General features: G+C 38.9%; 1 protein-coding gene across 1 annotated transcript in view; it reads left to right on the top strand.

Moving 5' to 3' along the window:
* The window catches only part of LOC139731590 (melanotransferrin-like), a 60021-nt gene that overhangs the window by 22214 nt on the left and 13900 nt on the right, over positions 1–23907 (top strand). The window contains exons 5-6 of the mRNA XM_071642479.1: positions 22340–22520; positions 22764–22847. Coding sequence (XP_071498580.1) covers positions 22340–22520; positions 22764–22847 — 265 coding nt within the window. The remainder of the gene's footprint in view (positions 1–22339; positions 22521–22763; positions 22848–23907) is intronic.

Here is a 23907-nt window from a genome sequence, read left to right as displayed (position 1 = left end):
CACTGAGAAGTATAAAAGCCCCAACCTGTTAAAAAACAAGTTCGGATCACCTTCATAGACATGTGGGTTGAGTGAATGCAGCAATATTAGTAGAAATTGAACAGTTCAATGAGAGTTTGAGGAAAGTCTAACAATCCGTTCAAAAGTTATCAATTTTTGAAGTTACTGCTTAGTCATAGCTGGATGAAAAGACTACATTAGCTTGTGATGTCACATGCGTACGATATAAAGAAAGTATAAAGAAAATTCAACATATTTTTACTTTTCTTGCATAACAAAAGAACACTTCACTTTTCTCTTTCAGAAGGCAGGGGGAATAATATTACCCTTATATCGGTGACAAGTCAAAGAAATGTGCACTTTACATATTCAAAAAGTAAAGTTTTGTGAAATTCTCTATTCATTTTGCTTATACATGTAGTATCATTCTACACATATGACATAATACACTATAGTAGTCTTCTCATCCAGCAGTGATTTTGAACGGAGTGTTGGATTTTCCCCAAACTTTCACTTAATGTGTTCTACTAATATTGTTGCAATCACTCAATTCACATGTAATAAAGGTTGACTTGTCTGTTAGGATCAAAGACACAAGCTGCAAGCTGCCTATCTGGTGTGATACCAACTCTTCTGGCCGCTAGCTTCCCAGAAAATGCAGTGGTTGGAGTTACCTGCTCAATCTTGTTTATGTACACACTGATCAGGGAGGTGGAAAATGCTCTCATGCCCTTCACTGGTGGTCAATGGAATGTGGCACAGGGAGGCAAGCAAACAAACAACAACCACCACAGGGCTGTGAACTCACTGGCTCCCTGGCCACAATCATACTTTCATGATATCCCCACTGCATGGTCTGCCAATACACTGAATATCAACTGCATGCAAAGATGCCAGCGTTTCTTACTGCATGGCTCTGAGTGAATTCTCCTACCAAGGTGGAACTGCAGTAGGAGGGGTGAGGAAGGGCCATAAGGCAGGAGTTTGCTCCCCCACGATACAGGTTAGGGAGCTTTTTACTTTAGGATTACAAATTGACAAATTGTGCCGTTAAAAGTAAAGGAGCTGGCTGATATGGTGTTTGAATTCGCATTTGGTGTTTTATTTTGCAACGCGCGATGCTCTCGCCGCGACATTTTATGACTTTTTTCTTTCAAATATCGCGCAACTTTTGAGACCAAATTTGTCACTCCCGGCCATACCGTTTTGAAGCCATGCCCCTTTTGAAAAAAATTTGTTGACCCAAAAATTGCTCAAAAACATGATTTTATGTACAAATCCAATGTAAATTGTGTTTTTGCAATTAATTCATTATATATAGAAATAGATATTTTTACTTTCAGTGGCTGATAATGATTCATTTTAGCTTGATTATGCTTTAAAAAGTTTCTGCGACAAATTTTGACGACAAAAAACAACTAAAACAAAGTAAAAAACAAAGAAATACATAAGAAATTCTATGAACAATAAAATACATAAGAAAAATTACGAAGCTGAGTTTTTTCTTCAATATTATTGTTGAGGATAATGAAAAAATATGTTTACCAAAAATTAGAAGTTTTGGAGCTTTACTTTTGGATTTATAGGCAAAAAATTATTTTTGCTTAAATAAGCATTAAGTTAATATAAAATACATAAATTAAAATTTGAAAAATCTAACTATACAATCTTTTAGATTATTGGCCTCTACCTAAGTGCAAATTTTCGCGAGGATCGCGCGATCCACGACCGTGATCTGAAGGGGGGGGGGGGGGGAGGCCAAAAAAGTTTGTCCCTCAAATAACCCAGTGGGATTAGGGTTAAACCCTAATCCTAGACACCAAGTGCATACTTTGAATGTACTTGTATATGCAATCACCCACTGACACAAAGCACTGCATCCTTTAATTGCACAAACTGCTTCTTAGAAAGTTAGTAGGTAGATAAACTATTAAAGATGATTGAAAAGGCTTCTTCAACTCAAAGAGATACCTATATTACCTCCTTGTTCTGCTACAAAGACCACATAAAACACAGAAAGGTGATTGGCCTTGACCACTGTCTTATCCCCAGTAGATAACCAGCCAGTAGGTATATTCATCACATCAGCTCAGTATCTTTTCTCTGTAACTGCCATTTCATCTACTTTTTCCCCTTATCATTCTGAGATACTTAGTTATTCTAAAGTCAAAGACAATCATTTGCAGGGAGATGTTAGACCCAAAATTGTGTACTTCTCCCCACTCCTCACTTTCCCTCCTATACTTAATGTCCTTGCACTACCCTATGACCCACTGGTTTATTTGGAAAGCACTCAGTCCCCACTGACCTGTTCTACCCACTTCTATGTGCCCCTTTGTTTCAGGCTACTGACCAGCACATTCCATTGTGTTGACAACCACTACAGCAGAGCAGAGAGTTCATTGATAAAATCTCATGACCATATCAATTTAATTCCATTTCAATTTTTCTTATTGAAAATCAGACATAGTCAAAGTACAATTTGTAATGAATGACATAAAGCAAATGAATATGAGCCCCCATGAAACAGTGCTTATGACCATGGTGCTGTAAGGATATTGTAGGAAGGGAGTGAGGAGTGGGGGAAAAATACACAAGTTTCAATGCATAGATGTAATTTAATTAACTTAATTAGAATTGCTCTGTTATGGATATCTCAGCCATTTCAAAACCAATTTTCATCAAATAAATGTTGAATTCCTCATGGAATTACATGATCTTTCATATTTCATAAGCGGTTTCTTATTATCTCACCAAAACATGTTAGACCCTGAAATTAGGTCTCAACCAAAACTATACGATCCCTTTAATATGCATGTGAATTGAGAGAAAGTAGCAATATTATAAGTACAATACATCAATGCACGTTTGATGAAAGTCTGACTACTGATCTGTTCAAAAGTTATGAGTTTGTGAAGTTTCAATGCTTCCATGGCAGGATAAGAAGACTAAAACATCTTGTGATGTCACGTATGTGTACAACAAAATAAAGAAAATATAAAGAAAAATCAACATACAATTGTATTTTTCACTTTGCAGCATTTTTTTGACAAGAACAATTGACTTGTCTCATTCAGAAGGCCGGGGAATGATATTACTCTAATTATACATCAGTACCAGTTAAGGGAATCCTTTGTACTTTCTTCTCAAAATGAAATTTTGTGGAATTCTCTTAATAGAAATGTTTTCTCATTACATATCATTCTATACATGTGACATCACAGACTGTAGTAATTTTCATCAGGCAGTGACTGTACAGAAATTTTTTAAAATGCTAACAAATTGAACAGATTGTATGATTTTCCTCAAAACTATTATTGATTTTCCTCAAACTGTCAATGTGCTCTTCTGATAGCGCTCTATTTTCTCACATACTCCACTTGTCACATGAAGATGGACTTGTTCTTTTATCTGATTTCAGACGTTTTACTCTAAACAAAACACTGTTCTTCAGATTTTGAAAGCATTGATATTTTTGCGGTACTAACATTATTTGTCTGCATTTTGGATTATTTGAATTTGTCCCACAAATGCTTTCACACCCCTTTTGGTACACATTATGCAGACTGTGCTACAAAAAGGGAAACCCAAACTGCAAGTTAATTCTCTGTGGAAAGGAAAAAATTCATGAAATATGATGTTGCACATCAATATAAATTTCATATTATATTTGGGAAATAACATGGCATGGTATAAAAGATGTAAACATCATGATGATGGAAGATGATGGACATAGACCTTGAGGGATTGTGATTATGTGACAGTTTTACCATCAAGCAGTAGATCAAGTTACCATTTACTGATACACAGATGAAATGTATAATAGTTTCCTGAAATTCACTTACATTTGGCTTTCATTGTGCATCATCATTGCATTCTCAAGCTCTTTCCTTTTTGGTCTGGTTCATTTCCTTGTCTAGTGTCTTCTCCAGGACAATACATTTCTGGTATTTTGAAGAAATCTCCAGTCTGCATGAAATGAAAACTGATGAAGTTAGAATATCAATTACACCAAACTCTAAATCTGAAATTTTTTATGCATGATCAAATCACCACTCCCATCAAAGTACTGCAGTGCACAAAATTACATGCATTAGAATATAGGGATATTAAAAAGCAAGTGTGCATAGGTTAACCAGAACACACATTCAAATCCCACCAGTAATTGAATGACAGCTACATGTACACTGTAGATGTTTCCAAATGTACCCCTTGATTAAGAAATTGAAAATTATATGTTTGAAAGACAAAATAAAATGACTTCACAGGTCTACAAAAACTTTCTGAAGCACTCTCAATTTATTTTATTATATTTTCAAGTGTCACTTAGAATATACAACCGAAATGCCTCACAACAGTCACAATTGTGTGGATGCCTGAATCATCAATTGTGATGTCATTAATTCATATAGCACCATATCTGAAAATAAGAAAGAATCCAATTGAACATTACATTTTCAATGAGTTTATAGAGCTGCGATTAGCTAATACGAGGTAATGAGATATATCTGCATTTTTAATTGTGACACTATAAAGAATATGGATAGGTTTTCTATGTATCATGTATTCCCAAATAATTCATTAGCACTTGTTGAAAAATAAACATGTTGAGCCTTCTCTGTTGGTGCAAAAACTCCCCATGATTGGCAAGTATGTTTGCATAAAACTTACCTTTTTCACTCTCACTTGCCAGAAGAACTTGAACGATGATTTGTAGAATTCAGCTCGGCCAAGAGTAGGATCCAGTATTTCTGCCTTGCCACAAAGATACTGACTGTTATGTCTCTCTTGGTGCATATTCCATGAGGCAAGCGAATTTCATCTTTATGTGGCATGCAAACTCCTCTGTAGGAGTTGATCTTTCAGCATCATGTAGGAGCTCATCAAAGCTCAGGTGAGATAAATCCATAATGTCAGAAGCTCCATTGGTATTTGTTCTTGTTGATAATTTTGAGGACAAAATGTTAGCACCATCTCCATCATCATCAATACTGAGCTGAGATATCAAGTTCATTGATATTTCCATCATTCGTCTCCATTGTAAGAAAATTAGAATCATAGTTGTCCAGAGGAACATGTGCAGCTGACGAATGTGATATCTAACCAGAGTACACAGCTGGTATGGATGGAGCATCAGTTCACTTTCTCAATGAAGGCTGAGAGGAATGCCATGGAGCTTTGAGTTTCAACCACAGACTGCCCAAACATTGTTTGCTGACTGTGGTTAATTGGCAGACCACAAAGCACTTCTCTGAGAAACAAACCATAGGGCTTGACACTTCCCCAAACCAGCAGAGCATTCGGGCTATACATTGTATCTCTTCCCCCTCCCTGGCTATATCAACAATCTGATCTTGGAGGTGCACAAGAGAGTTTTCATTGTCTCTGATGAGGAGATAATTTATTAGGATTGCCTGCTCAGTGTAGCTTATTGGCAAGGGCCTGTTTTATAAAGGTATAAAGGTATAACCTCATTGCATGGACTATCCAACCAAAGCCTTATACGAATTGCCCACCCTGACTCATATTATCTTGCACAAGGAGAAAAGGAGGTTAGTGTAGTGCACATGTTCCTACACCACAAGTGGAGGATACCACACATCAAGAATCATCAGTCATCTTCTCCATCAAACAGGTATAATGCATCTTAACTCTCTGTGATTCAATATGGCATACTACTTTATGATCTTGTATTACTTTTACATGGGCTGTGTTTATGCTCAATTTGCTATGTAGAATCAGTGTTTCGAAATACACTGTACTGATTCAAAATGCCATTCACAGGATTGAGTACCGATGTGCTCAGTCTTTTTGAGCTCCAGAAAGAGACGATACTGCAAATATGCTATGCTTATTGTTGAACTACTTTGAACTGTACTCTACTGAACTATTCAGCTTGCATACCGTATGTGTTTTTCATATGTTTCATATGTTATAGTGCTGGAGCATAACATTCCTGAAGCTGAATATTAACTCTTTATGTGCCATGGTGGAAACCCCCTGTATGCCACGTTATTCTGGGACACGAAGGTAGACCATGCTTTGAGAAAGAATTCTGTTTTTCCAATTTGTGTAACTTCTACAAATTTCAGCTGTTGAGCTTTGACATAATAGTGAGTAAAGTTTAGAGGAATGCCAAACTTTGCTTCGATATAAATTGTATGACAAATCTATTTTCAATTTTCTTTTGAATGACCAGTTTGCTACATTACTGTGAAGGCATGACTTTTGCACATGAAACCGTGACAGAAACTTAGAATGTACACACAAATCTATAGTTGGGAACACCGCTTGACAGTCAATCACCACATAGAATGCAAGCCGTATGTGAGAGGAACAAAAGCGCTAGAAACGCTTTCATTGTACCGCAGGACTAGCGATTTATCGATCGGTTTTGGCGGCTTTGTGTGTTGAGCAGAATGTGCGAAGTTGGCACGCCGTCGACTGAGTCGGACGTGCGAACGTGGCACATAAAGAGTTAATAATGAAAACATTGTTTAGTCAAATGAGCAATTAATGTTCCTCAAATTTTTATCTTACCCTTTGTGGAATATTCTCCTTTTTTCTGCAGCATATTTTGTGACTCTGGCAATTGAAAATGTCACAATTAAGCTAGTGAATAAAATTTTTTTCATTTCCATGTTTGAATATCACGTTTTCACTGCAGTTTGGTCCCCAAATTGGTATGCATGAACCATGTAGCTTCTTGTGGTTTTCAGCGTACTGGATAATCAAAACAACACAAGAATGAACCTTTCAATGTGGCATGATAGAAGTGCATGTTTTTGCATTTCAACAATGAAAAAGCATTTTGCTGAAAACTGATTAAACTGAACTGCATTTAAGATGTATTTCTGCCTATTATTCATTGCAACTAACTGTTTCTAATCCCTATTTTTGTGATCTTCGCAAAGGGACATTGCAACAGATGAAAAATTTGGAGCCTGACAGGATCATTAACCCTAACTAGGCCGGGGGGGGGGGGGGGGGCTCCGAGGCTCCCCCCCCCCTCGACGTTTCGTGCGATGTATCGCTAACGCGAAAAGATTACGCCGCGACGTTTCATGACTTTTTTCTTTCAAGTCTCCCGCATCTTTTGACACCAAATTTGCGATGCCCGGGTGCGCGGTTCCGAAGTTGCGCATAAATATGTACGTGCATGTCAGACCAAAAATTGCTCAAAAATGTGAATTCGTGTACAATTTCAATGCAAACTGTGCTTACATGCAAATTTTGTAAAAGCATGATTATTTTGGGGTTTTACCGATTAAAATTAGTTAATAACATATTTTCTTGTTCGGAACAATGTCGCGAACAAGTTTCATCAAAAAAACAATGACAAACATAAAGTTGAAAAAACAGATATACATAAGAAATTCAGAAAACAATAAAATACTAAAGAAATTTTTTCCGATGGCACAATTTTTTTCTCTTATATTTGCCCATTTTGAGCTTTGTTTAGTGATTTATACCAAATTGTCTGATTTCATGCATCATTATGCATCAATTAGCATAATTAAGTATAAATGATAATTTTTTAAAAATTTAACTTCATGGTACTTTAGATTACATCATAGGCAACGTGTGTGCGAATTTTCGTCGCGATCATGCAGTCAACGGCGAGGTCTGGGGGGGGGGGGCCTGCCCCCCCCCCCGGCAGCTCGGCAGGTTCGTCAAAAGCCGAACCTGTACAGATTGGCAGGTTCGTCAAAAGCCGAACCTTGGCAGCTCGGCAGGTTCGTCAAAAGCCAAACCTTGGCAGCTCGGCAGGTTCGTCAAAAGCCGAACCCTGGCAGCTCGGCAGGTTTGTCAAAAGCCGAACCTGGGCAGCTCGACAGGTTCGTCAAAAGCCGAACCTTGCCAGCTCGGCAGGTTCGTCAAAAGCCGAACCTTGCCAGCTCGGCAGGTTTGTCAAAAGCCGAACCTGGGCAGCTGGGCAGGTTCGTCAAGAGCCGAACCTTGGCAGCTCGGCAGGTTCGTCAAGAGCCGAACCTTGGCAGCTCGGCAGGTTTGTCAAAAGCCGAACCTTTGGAGCTCGGTAGGTTCGTCAAAAGCCGAACCTTGGCAGCCCACCAGGTTCGACAAAAGCCGAACCTGGGCAGCTGGGCAAGTTCGTCAAAAGCCGAACCTTGGCAGCCCGGCAGGTTCGTCAAAAGCCGAACCTTGGCAGACCGGCAGGTTCGTCAAAAGCTGAACCTTGGCAGCCCGGCAGGTTCGTCAAAAGCCGAACCTGGGCAGCTGGGCAGGTTCGTCAAAAGCCGAACCTTGGCAGCCCGGCAGGTTCGTCAAAAGCCGAACCTTGGCAGCCCGGCAGGTTCGTCAAAAGCCGAACCTGGGCAGCTGGGCAGGTTCGTCAAAAGCCGAACCTTGGCAGCTGGGCAGGTTCGTCAAAAGCCGAACCTTGGCAGCCCGGCAGGTTCGTCAAAAGCCGAACCTTGGCTGCCCGGCAGGTTCGTCAAAAGCCGAACCTGGGCAGCTCGGCAGGTTCGTCAAAAGCCGAACCTGGGTAGCCCGGCAGGTTCGTCAAAAGCCGAACCTTGTCAGCTCGGCAGGTTTGTCAAAAGCCGAACCTGGGCAGCTCGACAGGTTCGTCAAAAGCCGAACCTTGCCAGCTCGGCAGGTTCGTCAAAAGCCGAACCTTGTCAGCTCGGCAGGTTTGTCAAAAGCCGAACCTGGGCAGCTCGACAGGTTCGTCAAAAGCCGAACCTTGCCAGCTCGGCAGGTTCGTCAAAAGCCGAACCTTGCCAGCTCGGCAGGTTTGTCAAAAGCCGAACCTGGACAGCTGGGCAGGTTCGTCAAGAGCCGAACCTTGGCAGCTCGGCAGGTTCGTCAAGAGCCGAACCTTGGCAGCTCGGCAGGTTTGTCAAAAGCCGAACCTTTGGAGCTCGGTAGGTTCGTCAAAAGCCGAACCTTGGCAGCCCAGCAGGTTCATCAAAAGCCGAACCTGGGCAGCTGGGCAAGTTCGTCAAAAGCTGAACCTTGGCAGCCCGGCAGGTTCGTCAAAAGCCGAACCTTGGCAGACCGGCAGGTTCGTCAAAAGCCGAACCTTGGCAGCCCGGCAGGTTCGTCAAAAGCCGAACCTTGGCAGCCCGGCAGGTTCGTCAAAAGCCGAACCTTGGCAGCCCGGCAGGTTCGTCAAAAGCCGAACCTTGCCAGCTCGACGGGTTCGTCAAAAGCCGAACCTGGGCAGCTCGGCAGGTTCGTCAAAAGCCGAACCTTGCCAGCTCAGCAGGTTTGGCAGAAGACCAACATTGACATATCCAGCTATGACTGATGCAATTCTGAAAAGATTGAAGGACAGGTTTGTTAATTCCATTTTGTTTATGCCAAACCTTGCACCACAATTTCAGATTAACATTTAAAATTTTGATCATTTGTCGACTGTTTTTCCTATTTTTTGAGCACCTGCTTTTAGCAAAATCAGTCTAATTTTTTAGACTAATGTAGAAAGTCTATTTCTTGAATAGAACGGGTTAGAGGGTAATCTAAAGAATTGTCATTGCCTTGAAGCTGATGAATGTGATGTTTGGAAATCAGCTATCGGAAACATTCAAGGGGGATTTTTCTCGAAAGAGATGAAAAGGGAAGTTTTCATGTTCTGTACTAAGAATTTGTATCTAGGAGAATTAAAATATATTAATCTCTGGGATAGTATGAAAAAGGACAGACATTCAACTCGTGCAATTAAAATACACCATGTAAGATTGGATCCAAAGTCATTAAGCTTAAGAGGATCACCAACTTCTTATAACATTTCTACTGGTTCTGCAGTCTGATAGACCTGTCATTATCCAGTCATTGCTGAACGATACAATTATCGGAAGGTACAAGTTCTATTAATTCCACAATCACTCTTCATCTCATAATTTCATGGCCTTCTCCTCATTCTCACTAACAAAGGTTCATTTTCCATACCCATGCCTTAGAAACCCACAAAACTGAGCCATATAATCAGCTTGAAAGTTGAAGTACTGAGCAGTCATTTCCATCTGACACAGAGACCACATCACGGAAAGAAAAGAAACAAAGGGTTCATGAAAGATGCCATGGGAGCTGTCACCCGTCACTCACAACGAGGAAACGGATAGCCTCATTCCATTGTATGTAGATGCTACTTCAAGAGCAACGGGAAAATCAGAGATATTGATGATTATTACGTAGACACTGACATTTCAATTCTCCTCATGGATCTTGTAAGTTTGCTTTACTTACTGGATTGCATGATATCTGCTCCATCACTGGAAAAGGAAATGATAAAAGTACAACTGACATTATTGAGAGATTATGTTCTGCAGTTCGTTGCGAAAAAAAACAAAGGTCTGCTTTTTCATGCCTTTTACTGGTGCTGGCTGAAGTTGAAAATTTGAGGATATCTCAAAGAGCAGATGGACCAAGATATCTAAACCTGGAATCATGCAGAATGTGCAATGACACAGTCTATGCCTTCCAGAAGTTTGGCGTGGATGACTTCAACCAGGACAATCTCCCGCTCTACCCTCGCAGAGTCTTGATAAAACAAATCCAGAGAGCAAAGCTCGTAAACTCTCACAACCTACAAGTAATTTGTGCCTCTACTACAAGGAAATATGATATTTACATTGTAGTTATTTCCAGAGGGTATGCATAAAATGTTCAATTAAATGCTTTGAGCTTCCTACACCAACGGTGGCCACAGAATTCATTATCATGCTCAGAGCAAGAAATGCAAAAGTCACTGTTTCTGGAAGAATTTTATAGAACCAATTCTCCCTTGTGTACAGCCTTAAAGGGGATGACTAGTAGCTGATCAGTGGGAATCAGTGGGAATGCTGAGGGATGATTGTTCAAATCCTTGTGGGATTCATTTAAGAGTACATTATATATCTACTGTTGTTATGTGAAAATTATTTGCTTTAGAACGGTCTCATATTCAAGTAATGTGCAGATTAATGCCCCGTCACTGACCAGGCACGCTAACCTGGAAACATTAAACTGCACATTACTTGAATATGAGACCATTCTGAAGCAACTAATTTTCACACAACAATAATGTACTCTTAAATGAATCCCACAAGGATTGGAACAATTATCCTCCAGCATTCCCACTGATTCCCACCGATCGGTTACTAGCCATCCCCTTTAAAGTGTGGTGACTTCAAAAACATATGCAGGGAATGAGCCTAGAAGACATTATCTATTAAAGTGACTATCCCATGAATTTTTAGAATGTAGGGCTAATGTTGTAAACTCTAAAACGAAATCGTCTAAATAGGGCATTTAGTCACTCAAACACAGTTATTAAGAGGTTCTTTTAAAATTCATTTGTTTTGACGTCAGAATCACATGATTTCCCATTCACAATTTTTACCCAAACGCAATGCTTTTAAAGGAATGTTTCCCATGGCAGCCATTTTGCATTTCAACATGGCAGTGTATATCTACAGGACAGGAAGCAGTCCCGCCTACGCAATTCACTGAACGTTATGAGTGTTCCAGCATGCTTGGGTTTGCAGTTAAAGATCTTACAGCACCAAATATGGTCAAAATCCATCTTGAATTTCAAGAGTGGCGGCCAATGCGAATAATCCATTATTACAGAATGTACAGGCCCTATGTGTGTTTTTTGAAAGAATGTATACTGTACGCCACCATAAACATTCATATGTCTAAAAGTTGCTTGTAACCAGAGATACTAGCTGAAAAGCAGCCATTTTGAATGTTAAGATGGCCGCCTTGATAGTGATCTGCAATTTAAGGGAGGGAAAAAGTGCATCTGAATGGTCAACATCATGAACCCGGTTTATGCCCGAAATGTGAACTTTCTTTATTGCTTACAACATGAGATATGGGTCAAAATATACGTTCTGGTTTGGCGGCCATTTTGAATTTCAAGATGGCCACCTTCAATATCAAAATGAACCATCGTTTCAGAAAAAGATGTTTCAGAATGTCTAATAGCATACGCATGCTCTTTGCCCCTAATTAGAACCTTACACAATGTATGCGATATGAGGTACAGGCCCAATTACACTTTTTATTGTGGCCATTTTGAATTTCAAGATGGCCGCCAATGAAAATGATCCATCATTTAAAACAAAATGTATAGCTTGTCTGACATCACAGGCATGCTTTTTGCCCCAAATTTATACTTTCCATAATGCTTACAACCTTAGATATGGGTAAAATATATATTTAGCAATGGAGGCCATTTTGAATTTCAAGATGGCTGTTAAAAAACTGTATCAAAACTATCTATGGTATCAGAAAATGGCGCATCAGAATGTCTGACATCATAAACATGCTTTTTGCATCAAATTTGAACCTTCTATGATGCTCACATTATGAGAATTGGGTCAAATTACAGTTTGCTATGGCGGCCATTTTGAAATTCAAAATGGCGGCTGAAGACATGGTCGGAAAAAAATGTAACCAAAGTTTTTTGGATTCAGCACCCCCAAATTGACCAAGTTAGCTTTAAAAATCAATTTTTGCACGAAAATCTCACGGGACCCATTATTTCGACATAGCAGACTGTACTATTACATTTAGAGGAGAACAAAAAATCGGCATGTCGCAGAACCCCGTCCCTGACCTGCTGCAGGTAAGCATGCACACTCACCGTTCCGCTCCGCACGCATGTCGAATACACACATGTATACATGTATACACACAGTACATCGATCCATACTTTATCCATACACACAGCACATCCATACTTTATCCATGTCAAGCCAGAACTCCTTGGTCAACCAATCGCTGCTTTAATATTTTATTGACAGGCCAAGTGAGCAGAGCTTGTTTGTGCGTAATTTTGTTCAATGGAGGTGGGATGGGCCTTGGAGAGTGTTTGTCTCATGGTAGGTTGACAGAGATGGCTACCTATGTTGCACCATAGACATAGCACATGCACATTGCCACATTTTAGCGCAGACATTCTCAGAACTACGTTTAACTAAACTAGTATTGATACAAATTCCATGTTCAATTTAGTTATTATTATTATTATTATCATTTATTCAACCAAGTAAAGAATATAGGATACATATCATTAACATCACACACATGAAACAAAAACCAGAATGAACATTACAAAGGATACACTGTACTGTACACGTTACACAATGTGAAAATGAAATGAATGGAGACTACATGAGGGTCGGGGCACACAAAAGTAAATACACTTACTATTGCCCGTAGGCATGTGAACCCACACATGTTGCACCTTAAGAAACATTTAACAATCATTAAAAAATTATCACTCAACCCCTGATCCCCCCCCCCCCTTAACTCCATAATCCTTATCAAACTTCAAAACATAAAAAAAAAACACTGTACAAATCTAATATAATCATCCAACCCTTGACTTCATTTATAAATATATTCATACATTAATTTCAAAAACTGAAAAAAAAAAAATACGTCAACATAAATGTAGGAGATTCCTGGATTTCCACCCGACCCCCAACCCTAAGCCTCTAACCTCTTAGAACATAATCATCATTGTCGTCAGCGTAAAAATGAAAATGAAGCACATGACTGTGTACAAATCAAAACTAAAACTATCACTCAATGTGATTAATACCTCATCAAACACGGAGAATGTAAACTCATTAATTTGTATACTGTTACCACATGTGTAAAATCAAAACTAAAACTAAAACTCAAACCACATGTGTACAAATCAAAACTAAAACTATCACTCAATGTGATTAATACCCCATCAAACACGGAGAATGTAAACTCATTAATGTGTATACTGTTACCACATGTGTACAATCAAAACTAAAACTACAACTCAAACCACATGTGTACAAATCAAAACTAAAACTATCACTCAATGTGATTAATACCCCATCAAACACGGAGAATGTAAACTCATTAATGTGTATACTGTTACCACATGTGTACAATCAAAACTAAAACTACAACTCAAACCACATGTGTACAAATCAAAACTAAAACTATCACTCAATGTGATTAATACCCCCATCAAACAATTAATAACGATTAATTTGTATACTGTTACCACAGCGACTCAATGTTCAACGTGAACAAAATAATGATGAATTGTGCACACCCACATTATCATAACAGTCATATATTATGTTTTATATATATATATATATATATATATATATATATATATATATATATGTTATGTTATATATGTCATATACTAGAACAAAATAAGAACATTATCTTCAAGAACAGACAAATTTGAATACAAACACACACACGCACGCACACACACACACATGCATGCAAATGTACTATAATACATGTACATACCTGTGAGTCGGGAAAAAAAAAATCGACTCTCGCGAGAGTCGAAGTTCACTTAAGTCGACGCATTTTTGTCAGTCCCGAGAGCTTCGACTCATGCGAGGTTTACTGTACTTCCATGCAGTTTGCAGCATACAAACTGTTCTCTATAATGATGCATAATCAGATAGTGATATACAACTTGTACAGTGTTTGATGTGATGTATACCACTTTTTCATCTATTCTAAAGATCTGTTGCACAGGAAGGAAATCTGCTGTGTTTTGATTGTTGTCTTTAATATGGACATGCTATGATTAAAATTTGCAAGGGGTGGTCAGCCTTCCGCAGCTTGCCTGTGATTTTCATCATGTCCTTGTTCTTCTTTTCTTATTTTTTTTTATTCTGTTGTGTTAACACTTCTCAATTGATTTTCTAGTTCATTGTGCGAAGTGTGCAGCAGGTTGTGTTCTTTTTTCCCCTCTTAGATTACTTTTCCATATAGTCCATGGGCCAAGACCCGAAAAATGGGTTATTTGTACCACCTGAGGTGGCAAAACCTTTTTGTTGTCATTTTGTTTGTTGGGCATAGATATGCTTATGAAGCTATGATAGCATTTCCAAATGAGTAGCTTAGTCATAATAAATGAATTTTTAACCAATTTGGTCTCGTTTTTATTTCCCTATACTTCTGAATCGAAAGTAACCGCTATACAAAGAAGAGCCTGTCTTCTATATGTCCACAGGTGTTCTGTTGTAAACGCGGTGCGCTTAAATAGTCTTTATTCAAGGTAGCGAAGGGAATATCCAAAGGGTTATGATGTCCACTGCTATCACGAGGTGCGCTTAGTCTTTTTCTAGAACAATGTACCGTTATCATATCTAAAGTTCCTAATAAAAAGGATTATCTATACTGTTTTTATACTACCCTCTCAACAAATACATCAGTTTTAAACTAAAATCACTCTGTTCGGTTACAATGTTATTTATTATAATGTATTGTAGTGTACCGGCCGTTGTTTTTGCATTATCTTTCATTGTTGGATGGGAAATAAAGCGACATTGGCGTGGTACTGGCGTTTTCACCGTAGCGTTTTCACCGGAAAATGATAAATAATTGAAAAAGACGGTAAAAGTCACGAGGAATTGCTTTTTTGTTGTTGTTGTTTTTAGATAAAGGGATATACACTGTATCATAAGCTTGGGATATTCCCCTCGCCGTCTTCACTAAGCGCTGTGGACATCATAACCTTTGGATATTCCCTTCACTGCCTTGAATAAAGACTATACCACGCACCGTGTTTACAACAGAACACCTGTGAACATACAGAAGACAGCGCTGTTCATTGTATAGCGGTTGGTCTCGATTCAGAAGTATAGGAATATAACAACGAGACCAAATTGGTTGAAAATCAATTTACTATGACTAAGCTACTCATTTGGAAATGCTATCATAGCTTGATAAGCAGATCTATGCCCGACAAACAAATTGACACCAAAAAGGTTTTGCCACCTCAGGTGGTACCAATATCTGGCCTGGCCCATGGACTAATAGTTTTGATATCGTGTTCGGATGCTATTCTCCATTTTCAAGTGTCAGATTTTAGATTGCAGAGTGAATGAATGGGGCACTCTCTAATATATATCATCTTGCGTGTGCACTTTGTTCTACGCTTTGTCGTACCAAGATTGACGGCATTTCGATTGGGGCACAGTTGTGGCATGAATGCATTTCATTTGTTCAGCTGTGTCGCAAGAATACTGCATTTGAACCATTTTGTCATGAAAGGGTATTGTGCAAGTCATGTTTCTCGTTTCCCACCCTACAGTCGTAGCAACAAGAGCTATTAAAGTTTGTGGCTATTTGTGCCAACTTCTGGTGTATCGATTGTACTGTGAGATACACGCAAGGCCACCCACAGTCCAAGGTGAATGAATTCAAGTGCCAGACATGGACACAAATATTGCATGTCCCACAAACAAACGCACGCAAGGGACAAAGAGGTGTTTGTTTTGTTATGTTTTGTTTTTTGTCACTCTGTATCTAAAAGTGCCCCTGTAATTCCTGTTTATTGATTAATTACTTTAAACTTTAATTCCACTATGATTCGCGTACAGTGATGTTGCAGGTTCATTGATGGAAGCTCACGATCTCAGATGTTTATATATTTTCTGTGACTCAACATTTTCATTATGGAAAAGGACAAAAATGTGGGTAGGAGTCAACACAGCATACTGGCTCATAGACAAGATTGTGGATTTTAAGACCAATATTTGAGTTGAGTTGAGTTGAGTTGAGTTTATCAACAACATACCGTGTACATATGAATATGATAACATGAAATTCCACAGTGTAAGATACAATAACATGAAATTTTTATGAGAATACAATGATTTTGTACAAGGTTCTTACAGCTTTGCAAGTACAGTTGTATATATTTTACATACTTATATCTACCTTACATAAGAATACATGTGTTATAATAGATTTAGTTTCGTTGTGATACATTTATCACTGAAAAGGCAAAGAGAATGAATAAGTATGTAATGTAGACATATATGCATAGACAGAGGTTCTGAAAAAAAAAAATAATCGAAAAAAAAATAATAATAGAAAAACAGAAGATAATGTTGTTAAAGGGGGAACCAAAAGTTAGCACAAGTGCTAGTCGAGAATAGTTCTCCCATTATTTATCTAATCTATTCTTAAAACAGTTTACAGATGTTGCTGAGGTGACATGCATTTTATTCAAAGAGACTTCTCAATTAGACAATGCTGTTGCTGAAGAAATATTTCCTCAAATCAAGCAGAGAACATTTTTTGAAATGTTCAGTTTCATAATGTATCCTCAAGACTTCTTGTATCTGTCTATTGAATTAAAGACTATGTATAGTCCCGAGCATACTCGGGCATGTGTTCATAGGAAATATGTTTAACTCTTTATGGGCCATGGTGGAAACCCCCTGTGTGCCACGTTATTCTGAGACACAAAGGTAGTCATGCTTTGAGAAAGAATTCTCTTTTTCCAATTTGTATAACTTCTACAAATTTCTGTTAAGCTGAACATAATAGTGAACAAAGTTAAAGAGGAATGCCAAACTTTTGCTTCCATATATACAATGTATGACAATTCTATTTTCAGTTTTTCTTTTGAATCACCAATTGCTACATTACTGTAAAGGCATGACTTTTGCACATAAAATAGTGACAGAAACTTAGAATGTACACGCAAATGTAGTTTGGAACACCGCTTGATAGTCAATGACCACATAGAATGCAAGCCGTATGTGAGAGGAACAAAAGCGCGAGAAACACTTTGATTGTACCGCGGGATTAGCGATTTATCGATCGGTTTTGGCGGCTTTGTTTGTTGAGCAGAATATGCGAAGTTGGCACGCCGTCGACTGAATCGGACGTGCGAACGTGGCACATAAAGAGTTAATATACATAGCAGAATCAGCTTGTCCTCAATGGGTTAATTGCATTTCAAAGACGAAACTTGCAAAAGACAAGAAGTAAAACTTGAATTATATGAGACCTTGTTATTGGTACAAGCAAACAGCTGTTAATCATGACCTCCTCATGCAGACATTTATTAACATATTATTTCCATAACAATTTGAGCAGACTTCCTAATGGCCTGTTCTTCCTCTTGTACAATGCGTGCCAAACATGTTGGGATTTTTGCAAGAAGTTCGTACCGTAACTCCCCTTGCCCCGTGCCAGGCAGTACGAGGAGCGAGAGGAAGGAATTCGCGCCCTAAAGAGCAAGATGTTGAGTCCTGATAACATACATTGTATTTGCCATAAAGTACTTTGAAACTAGCATGTGTTTTTTGGGTTGTTTTTTTTTTTCTGGAGAACAGCATTTGTAAGGAACTTAACAAGATGCAAATGATTGATGGGCTAGTTAACACGTTGATGTTATTAATTAATCCAATCTGACGACATAGCTTTTCCTATTGGGTAGATAATTGTTGTATTTTGTGAGATTTTTTTGTTTTGTTTATTTTTTTTCCCTATCTTGCTGACTCCTAATATTTGCTGTTGTTGGTGTGGTTTTTGTCTTCCCTAAAGCCTGCTTCACTGCTGGCTACACAAAGTCGTTTTGAATTTGATAGTTTGGGAACAATTTCAGTATATCATGGGAAAATCATAAGGTGGGCCATGGAAACTGGTGAAAGAGCATTTCAGGGGTTAGTGTCGAAGTCGTGAATATCGGTCACTGTGTGATTGCAATGTTCCAAAATCTTCTCCCAAATAACATGGCATTGAAGTGGCAGAGCTGCAGTGTTTGCTCCATAATAGAAAGACCTGAATAAAGGATGAAGACTCCACCGTTATTACCACATAAAATGCAGACATAAAAGGGACATGTATGCAGATGATATTACTGGTATGCCATTGACTTTGGATGACGAACTTTGGGCTTGCAATGTACATGTATGTTTGCCTTTTTATGGTGGCTGTAAAGGTTTCAGTCATGAAATATTGTGATAGGGATGTTCTCTCATCAATCCTCTATTAAAAACAAAGAGTTTTCAAAAAAAGTTAATGTTAGAGATTGTTCTGGTATTTTTTCTTTTTTTTAAGTTGTATCTGAAACTGCCAGAATGTAATTTTTATGCTGTTATATTTATACCCCCGCCAAACGAAGTTTGAAGGGGGTATATAGGAATCAGCGGACGGTCGGGCGGTCGGGCGGTCGGGCGGTCGGGCAGTCGGGCGGGCGGTCGGTCGGGCGGTCGGGCGGTCGGTCGGGCGGGCGGTCGGTCGGGCGGTCGGTCCGTTGCAAATCTTGCGTCGCGAACTACTTCCTCAGTTTTCAACCGATTCCCATAAAACTTAGCACAGATGTGTGCCTTGGGTTGTAGATGTGCAAGACATATTTTTTGACAGTAGCCAAAAGTACGTTGCCATGGTAACGGCATATTATGGGCAAAAATGGGTACAAATCTTGCGTCGCAAACTCCTCCCACAGTTTTTGATCAATTTTTATGAAATTAGGTACAGATGTTCGTCTAAATATGTTAATGTGCAAGACACATATTTCCGCAGTGGCAAAAAGTGCGTTGCCATGGTAACGGCATGTTATTGGTAAAATATAGGGCAAAATGCTTCATGGCAAAACTGCTTCATCAGTGTTCTTCCAATTCTCATGGAATTCATATTGAATGTTTGTCTTAGGATATAGGTCAGCATGACACATTTCTTGACAGTGACAAAAAGTATGTTGCCATGGTAACAGCTCACATATTATGAGCCAAAATGATGGAAAATTTTGTGTTGCAAACTACTTCCTCAGTTTTTGCCCAATTTCCATGAAACTTGGTACAGATGTGTGCCTTTGGTTGTAGATGTGCAAGATGCATTTTTTGACAGTACCCGAAAGTACGTTGCCATGGTAACGACATATTAATGGCAGAAGATCAAGGAAAGATCTTGCGGATTGAACTACTTCCTCTGTATTCGACTGAAGCTCATGAAATGTGGCACACACATTGGTCTTGGTGGGAAGATGTGCAAGACATATTTTTTGGACGTGTCGGAAGCTGCGTTGCCATGGTAATGGCATATTAATGGTGGAAGATCAAGGAAAGATCTTGTGGATTGAACTACTTCCTCAGTTTTTGACAAAAGCTTATGAAATGTGGCACACACAATAGTCTTGGTGGGAAGATGTGCAAGACATATTTTTTGGACGTGTCGGAAGCTGCGTTGCCATGGTAACGGCATTTAAATGGCAGAAGATCAAGGAAAGATCATTCCTTGGGTAAGACTGTCGTCACGGGGCGGGGGCATTAATCACCTTAAGTGATATTTCTAGTTTAGTTTGTACATGACAATAAAGTTGAATCTAAATCTGAATCTGAGAAAAAAAAAAGAAGAAAGAAAATCCATGTACAAAGTACATTGATTCAGTGTACCAGAAAAGCAGAAAAGTAACATCAAACTGCCACTGGTAATGCTGGCCTTTTTGTTTTTCATATTGGAAGTCCGTCATTGCTGTAAACAGGGGGGGGGGGGGGGGGGGGCGCTAGTCTTTGAATACCAGAACTAGAACCTGTATCGTACACAACTGTACAACTGTACATGTACCTTTAATGAGGTAATGAGGTGCAGGTCTAGCAGAAAAGAGGAGCAGAAATTCCACACTTGTCACGCTACAATAATCATTTTGAATTCAGCCATTTTTTCTGTGCATTGATTCTTTTTCTCATCATAGTGAAGTTTTGCAATTGTATGTTGGTGTGATTTATGTAGGACCTACATTGTCAGGGGCGGATCCAGGAATTCCATAAAGAGGGGGCGCGCTTACAAAATTAAAGAGGGGGGGGCACGATCCCCTCCCCCCATTTTTTCTTTTCATTTCTTTTGTTTCAACAAAAAATAAGTGGGAGGGGGCGTGCGCCGGTTGCGGTCCTCCCTGGATCCGCCCCTGATTGTATCCAGAATGTCTTGTGATCATTTGAATGTGGTGTGTAGTCTAGTTTTCAAGTTTAGTTGTCACACCCATCAAAAGATGGCCAGCCTATAGGCCTACGAGTAATACAGTGTTACAAAACACACAAGCATTATCATAACCCAAGGACATAGAAAAGGGATGAAATATAAATACACATACACAATTGATACACAGTCAACATAATGAAACAATTCACACCCCATAGTGTCCCGTCAGATATACCTCTGTATAAATGTGACCGTGCACCTCAAAACGAACATAAAGTCGCACACACTGATTTTGCGTGAGGACTGAAAATAAGTGAAATGGGTCAACCTAGCTGAACTTGACTTTTTCATATTTTCTGAAAGAGCGGGTCTTCTTTTACACTATGCTAAAATTTGGTATCATAAAACGGGCAGGAAAGTGTGTTTTTTTAGCAGTTTATCTCGAACATTTTTGGTAGAATAGTGTGATTAGGTGTGTCTTTAGAATCCCTTTTTCATTTCTGAAAAACCTTGTCCACACTCTTCACTTTCAACTTTAATAACTTTGGAAAAGATAGTGCTACTGCTTTGAAAGTTGGCATTAATTATGGACAGAATGTGTTTATGAGGCATGCTTAATTTCAGTTTAATTTGATAATGCCTTCATTGTTGTTACTCTGGTGGTTTACTTCCTGTTTTTTGTCCCATTCATCGCACAGCCAGCACTGTTTGGTAAAGATTAAGCGCTTGAATAAACACTGTATTTCAGAGCTTCTTTTCTCAGTTTACACTTTTCCTGAGTCTGTGCTTTCTTTCCAATATTTAGATAGGTTAGGAGAGTCCATTTGATTTGAGTTATACATCATTTTAAAGCTTAAAGTCTGCTCTTTCAGAATATGGTCTTAACTAAAAATTCATGTCTGGCGAATTTTTGTTTGTTTTGAGGTGCAGGGTCACAAATGATAATTTCTGATATGAATTGATTCACAGAGGCTAGGGTTTGACATCTATTTTCTCAAATTAAAAGTCATTCTATTCCCAATTTTATGCTATCTACACAACAGATTATATGAAACACACACATTTCCCTCCCCCAAAATCCAAAATCCCTTTAACTCTGGGCCAGTCTTCCACATGTTAATCACAAGCAAGCAGCTTACACCACATTACTACATAGCTGCTCTGGTCTTTACCACATTCCCAGCGGCGCATCCCCACAACACACTCCAACTAATAGACAACAATCAAGGATATGAAAAGGATATGTGGCATCAATTGTCAGGGTTATAGGGCAGTACTGAACAAAAAGCTTATTCTTATTTTGTCAGAGAAATATTTTTCTGAAATTGTTATGAGAATGATCAATACAGAGTTGACAAGATGGGTGCTATTTGTGGATTTGAATGTACTCCAGTGGGCACTGAATGAATTGGATCACCCTTGTTTCCCCACACCGGGCCCTGTTGCATAGAAAGGTGCAATCAAACATGGATGTGTAAGTCAGAAAATTAGACATACATTGTAAGTCAGGTATCACCCGATCAAAATTGAGTATTCACAGACTTACATTTGATTTTTCAGACTCATGTTCGATCTAAACTTTTATGTAACAGGGCCCAGATCTTTGATCCTGAGTGAGTGAACTTTATCCCTGATTTTGCCGCAGGTGCCTGGTTGAAGAAGCCGGGGATGTAGCCTTCATCAAGCCTGAGACCCTTCAGGAAAACACTGGCCTCCCTGCCGGAAATGACTGGAACAGTGGTCTTAACATTAGTGACTACCGCCTCCTCTGCCCAGATGGAACTCGCGGGACGATCGACCAAGCGGAGACCTGCAGCCTTGCCAAGGTGTCATATAGCTACTGTGTCCTTGAAAATCAAGTCATTAGTGTGACAAGCTAACATGAACATAATTGAATAAAACTGATTATAGAGTGGTCAAAATGAATGGATATTAAATACACGTGTATAGGTTTTTTTCAAATATATTGCTAATAGATAAATATAAGATATCCTGAGATTTTTTTCAAGAAAGTTATCAACTTTAGTATTTATTTGATCTTTTTTTTTTGTTTGTTTCATTTTTGCCAGGCTCCTGCCCATGCCGTGGTTACCTCCAGCACCAAGTCCAACGAAGATATCATGGCCTTCCAAGATGTGCTCCAGGATGCTGTGGTGAGTGTGCAGGGCAATCCCTGGTCTCAGGCAGTCCTGGGCGAGGAAAATTCTGCGAGGCTGCAGACAGGGTGCATCTTTGTCATCTACTGTAAGAGTGGAAATTTTCGCGGTGTTGAAATTTTTTCATATTTCGTGCAACCAGAGACTAGCGCGAAAATAAAAGCACACAAATATTTTTGCTTGCCATATGTGACCCACGACAACGGTTTCAGGCAAAAGTCGCAAGAGCAAATTCCTTCCTTGGCGAGGTACAAAAGCAATGCGAAACTCTTCTTACCCGGCCGAGCGCGAAAAATTTGTCGCTCAAAAATATCCTCTTTTACAGTATCACGAGAAAAGGTGATGGTGTCACATAGAATAAAAAGACACGAGGTTACAGGTCTATTTAAAAAGATATTTACATCGTCTTTACTCTTGACACTGCGAAGTAGGTAACTCGTAGCATGCCCACTTTTCTCCTTGTGCAAAAAAGACGGGAGAAAGAAAACCTAAACAAAGTAATATTTTGTTTTCAATCTTTTCTTTTTTGTGAAAGGCATTATTTACCATTTGCAGATGAAACAAAAACCGGTGGTTAGTGCTTCAAAATATTTTCTAAAATGTGAGTTAGGGATAGAAACAACTGATGTAAAAATGTTAATTAGTATTGGCAATGTTAAGTATTGTTAAAAATACAAAATGTGAACAACAGATATAATGGAATTGCTTCTAGAGTAAATCTTGTACAGTTATGGTTTTGAGAAAAATGCTGATATTTCCGTACAGTGTATTTATTTCAAGCTTTATTGTGAAATATTACTATTGATGGTAGAATGTTTTGTGGTTGAACTGACCTAGACATATGCGTCAAATGTGGTAACTCAAACATTTTTTTTAATCACTTCTCTCAATGGTAAACACTCCCTTTAAGGTATCATATGTCAGTTGTAGTTCCAAAGCTCCTGAGAGGTGAAGGAGGTTGAATCAAAGTTGAATTTGCAATAGACACAACAGGAGATGTTGTGATATGCCTATCATATTGCTGTTTCTGTACTTTCTCTGTTTAATGTGACTGTAT

This window comes from Diadema antillarum, unplaced genomic scaffold, assembly GCF_040938485.1.
Source record: "Diadema antillarum isolate AM-2024a unplaced genomic scaffold, OU_Dant_1.0 seq00000381_RagTag, whole genome shotgun sequence".
Lineage (NCBI taxonomy): Eukaryota > Metazoa > Echinodermata > Echinoidea > Diadematoida > Diadematidae > Diadema > Diadema antillarum.
This window is presented reverse-complemented; position numbering and strand designations above follow the sequence as displayed.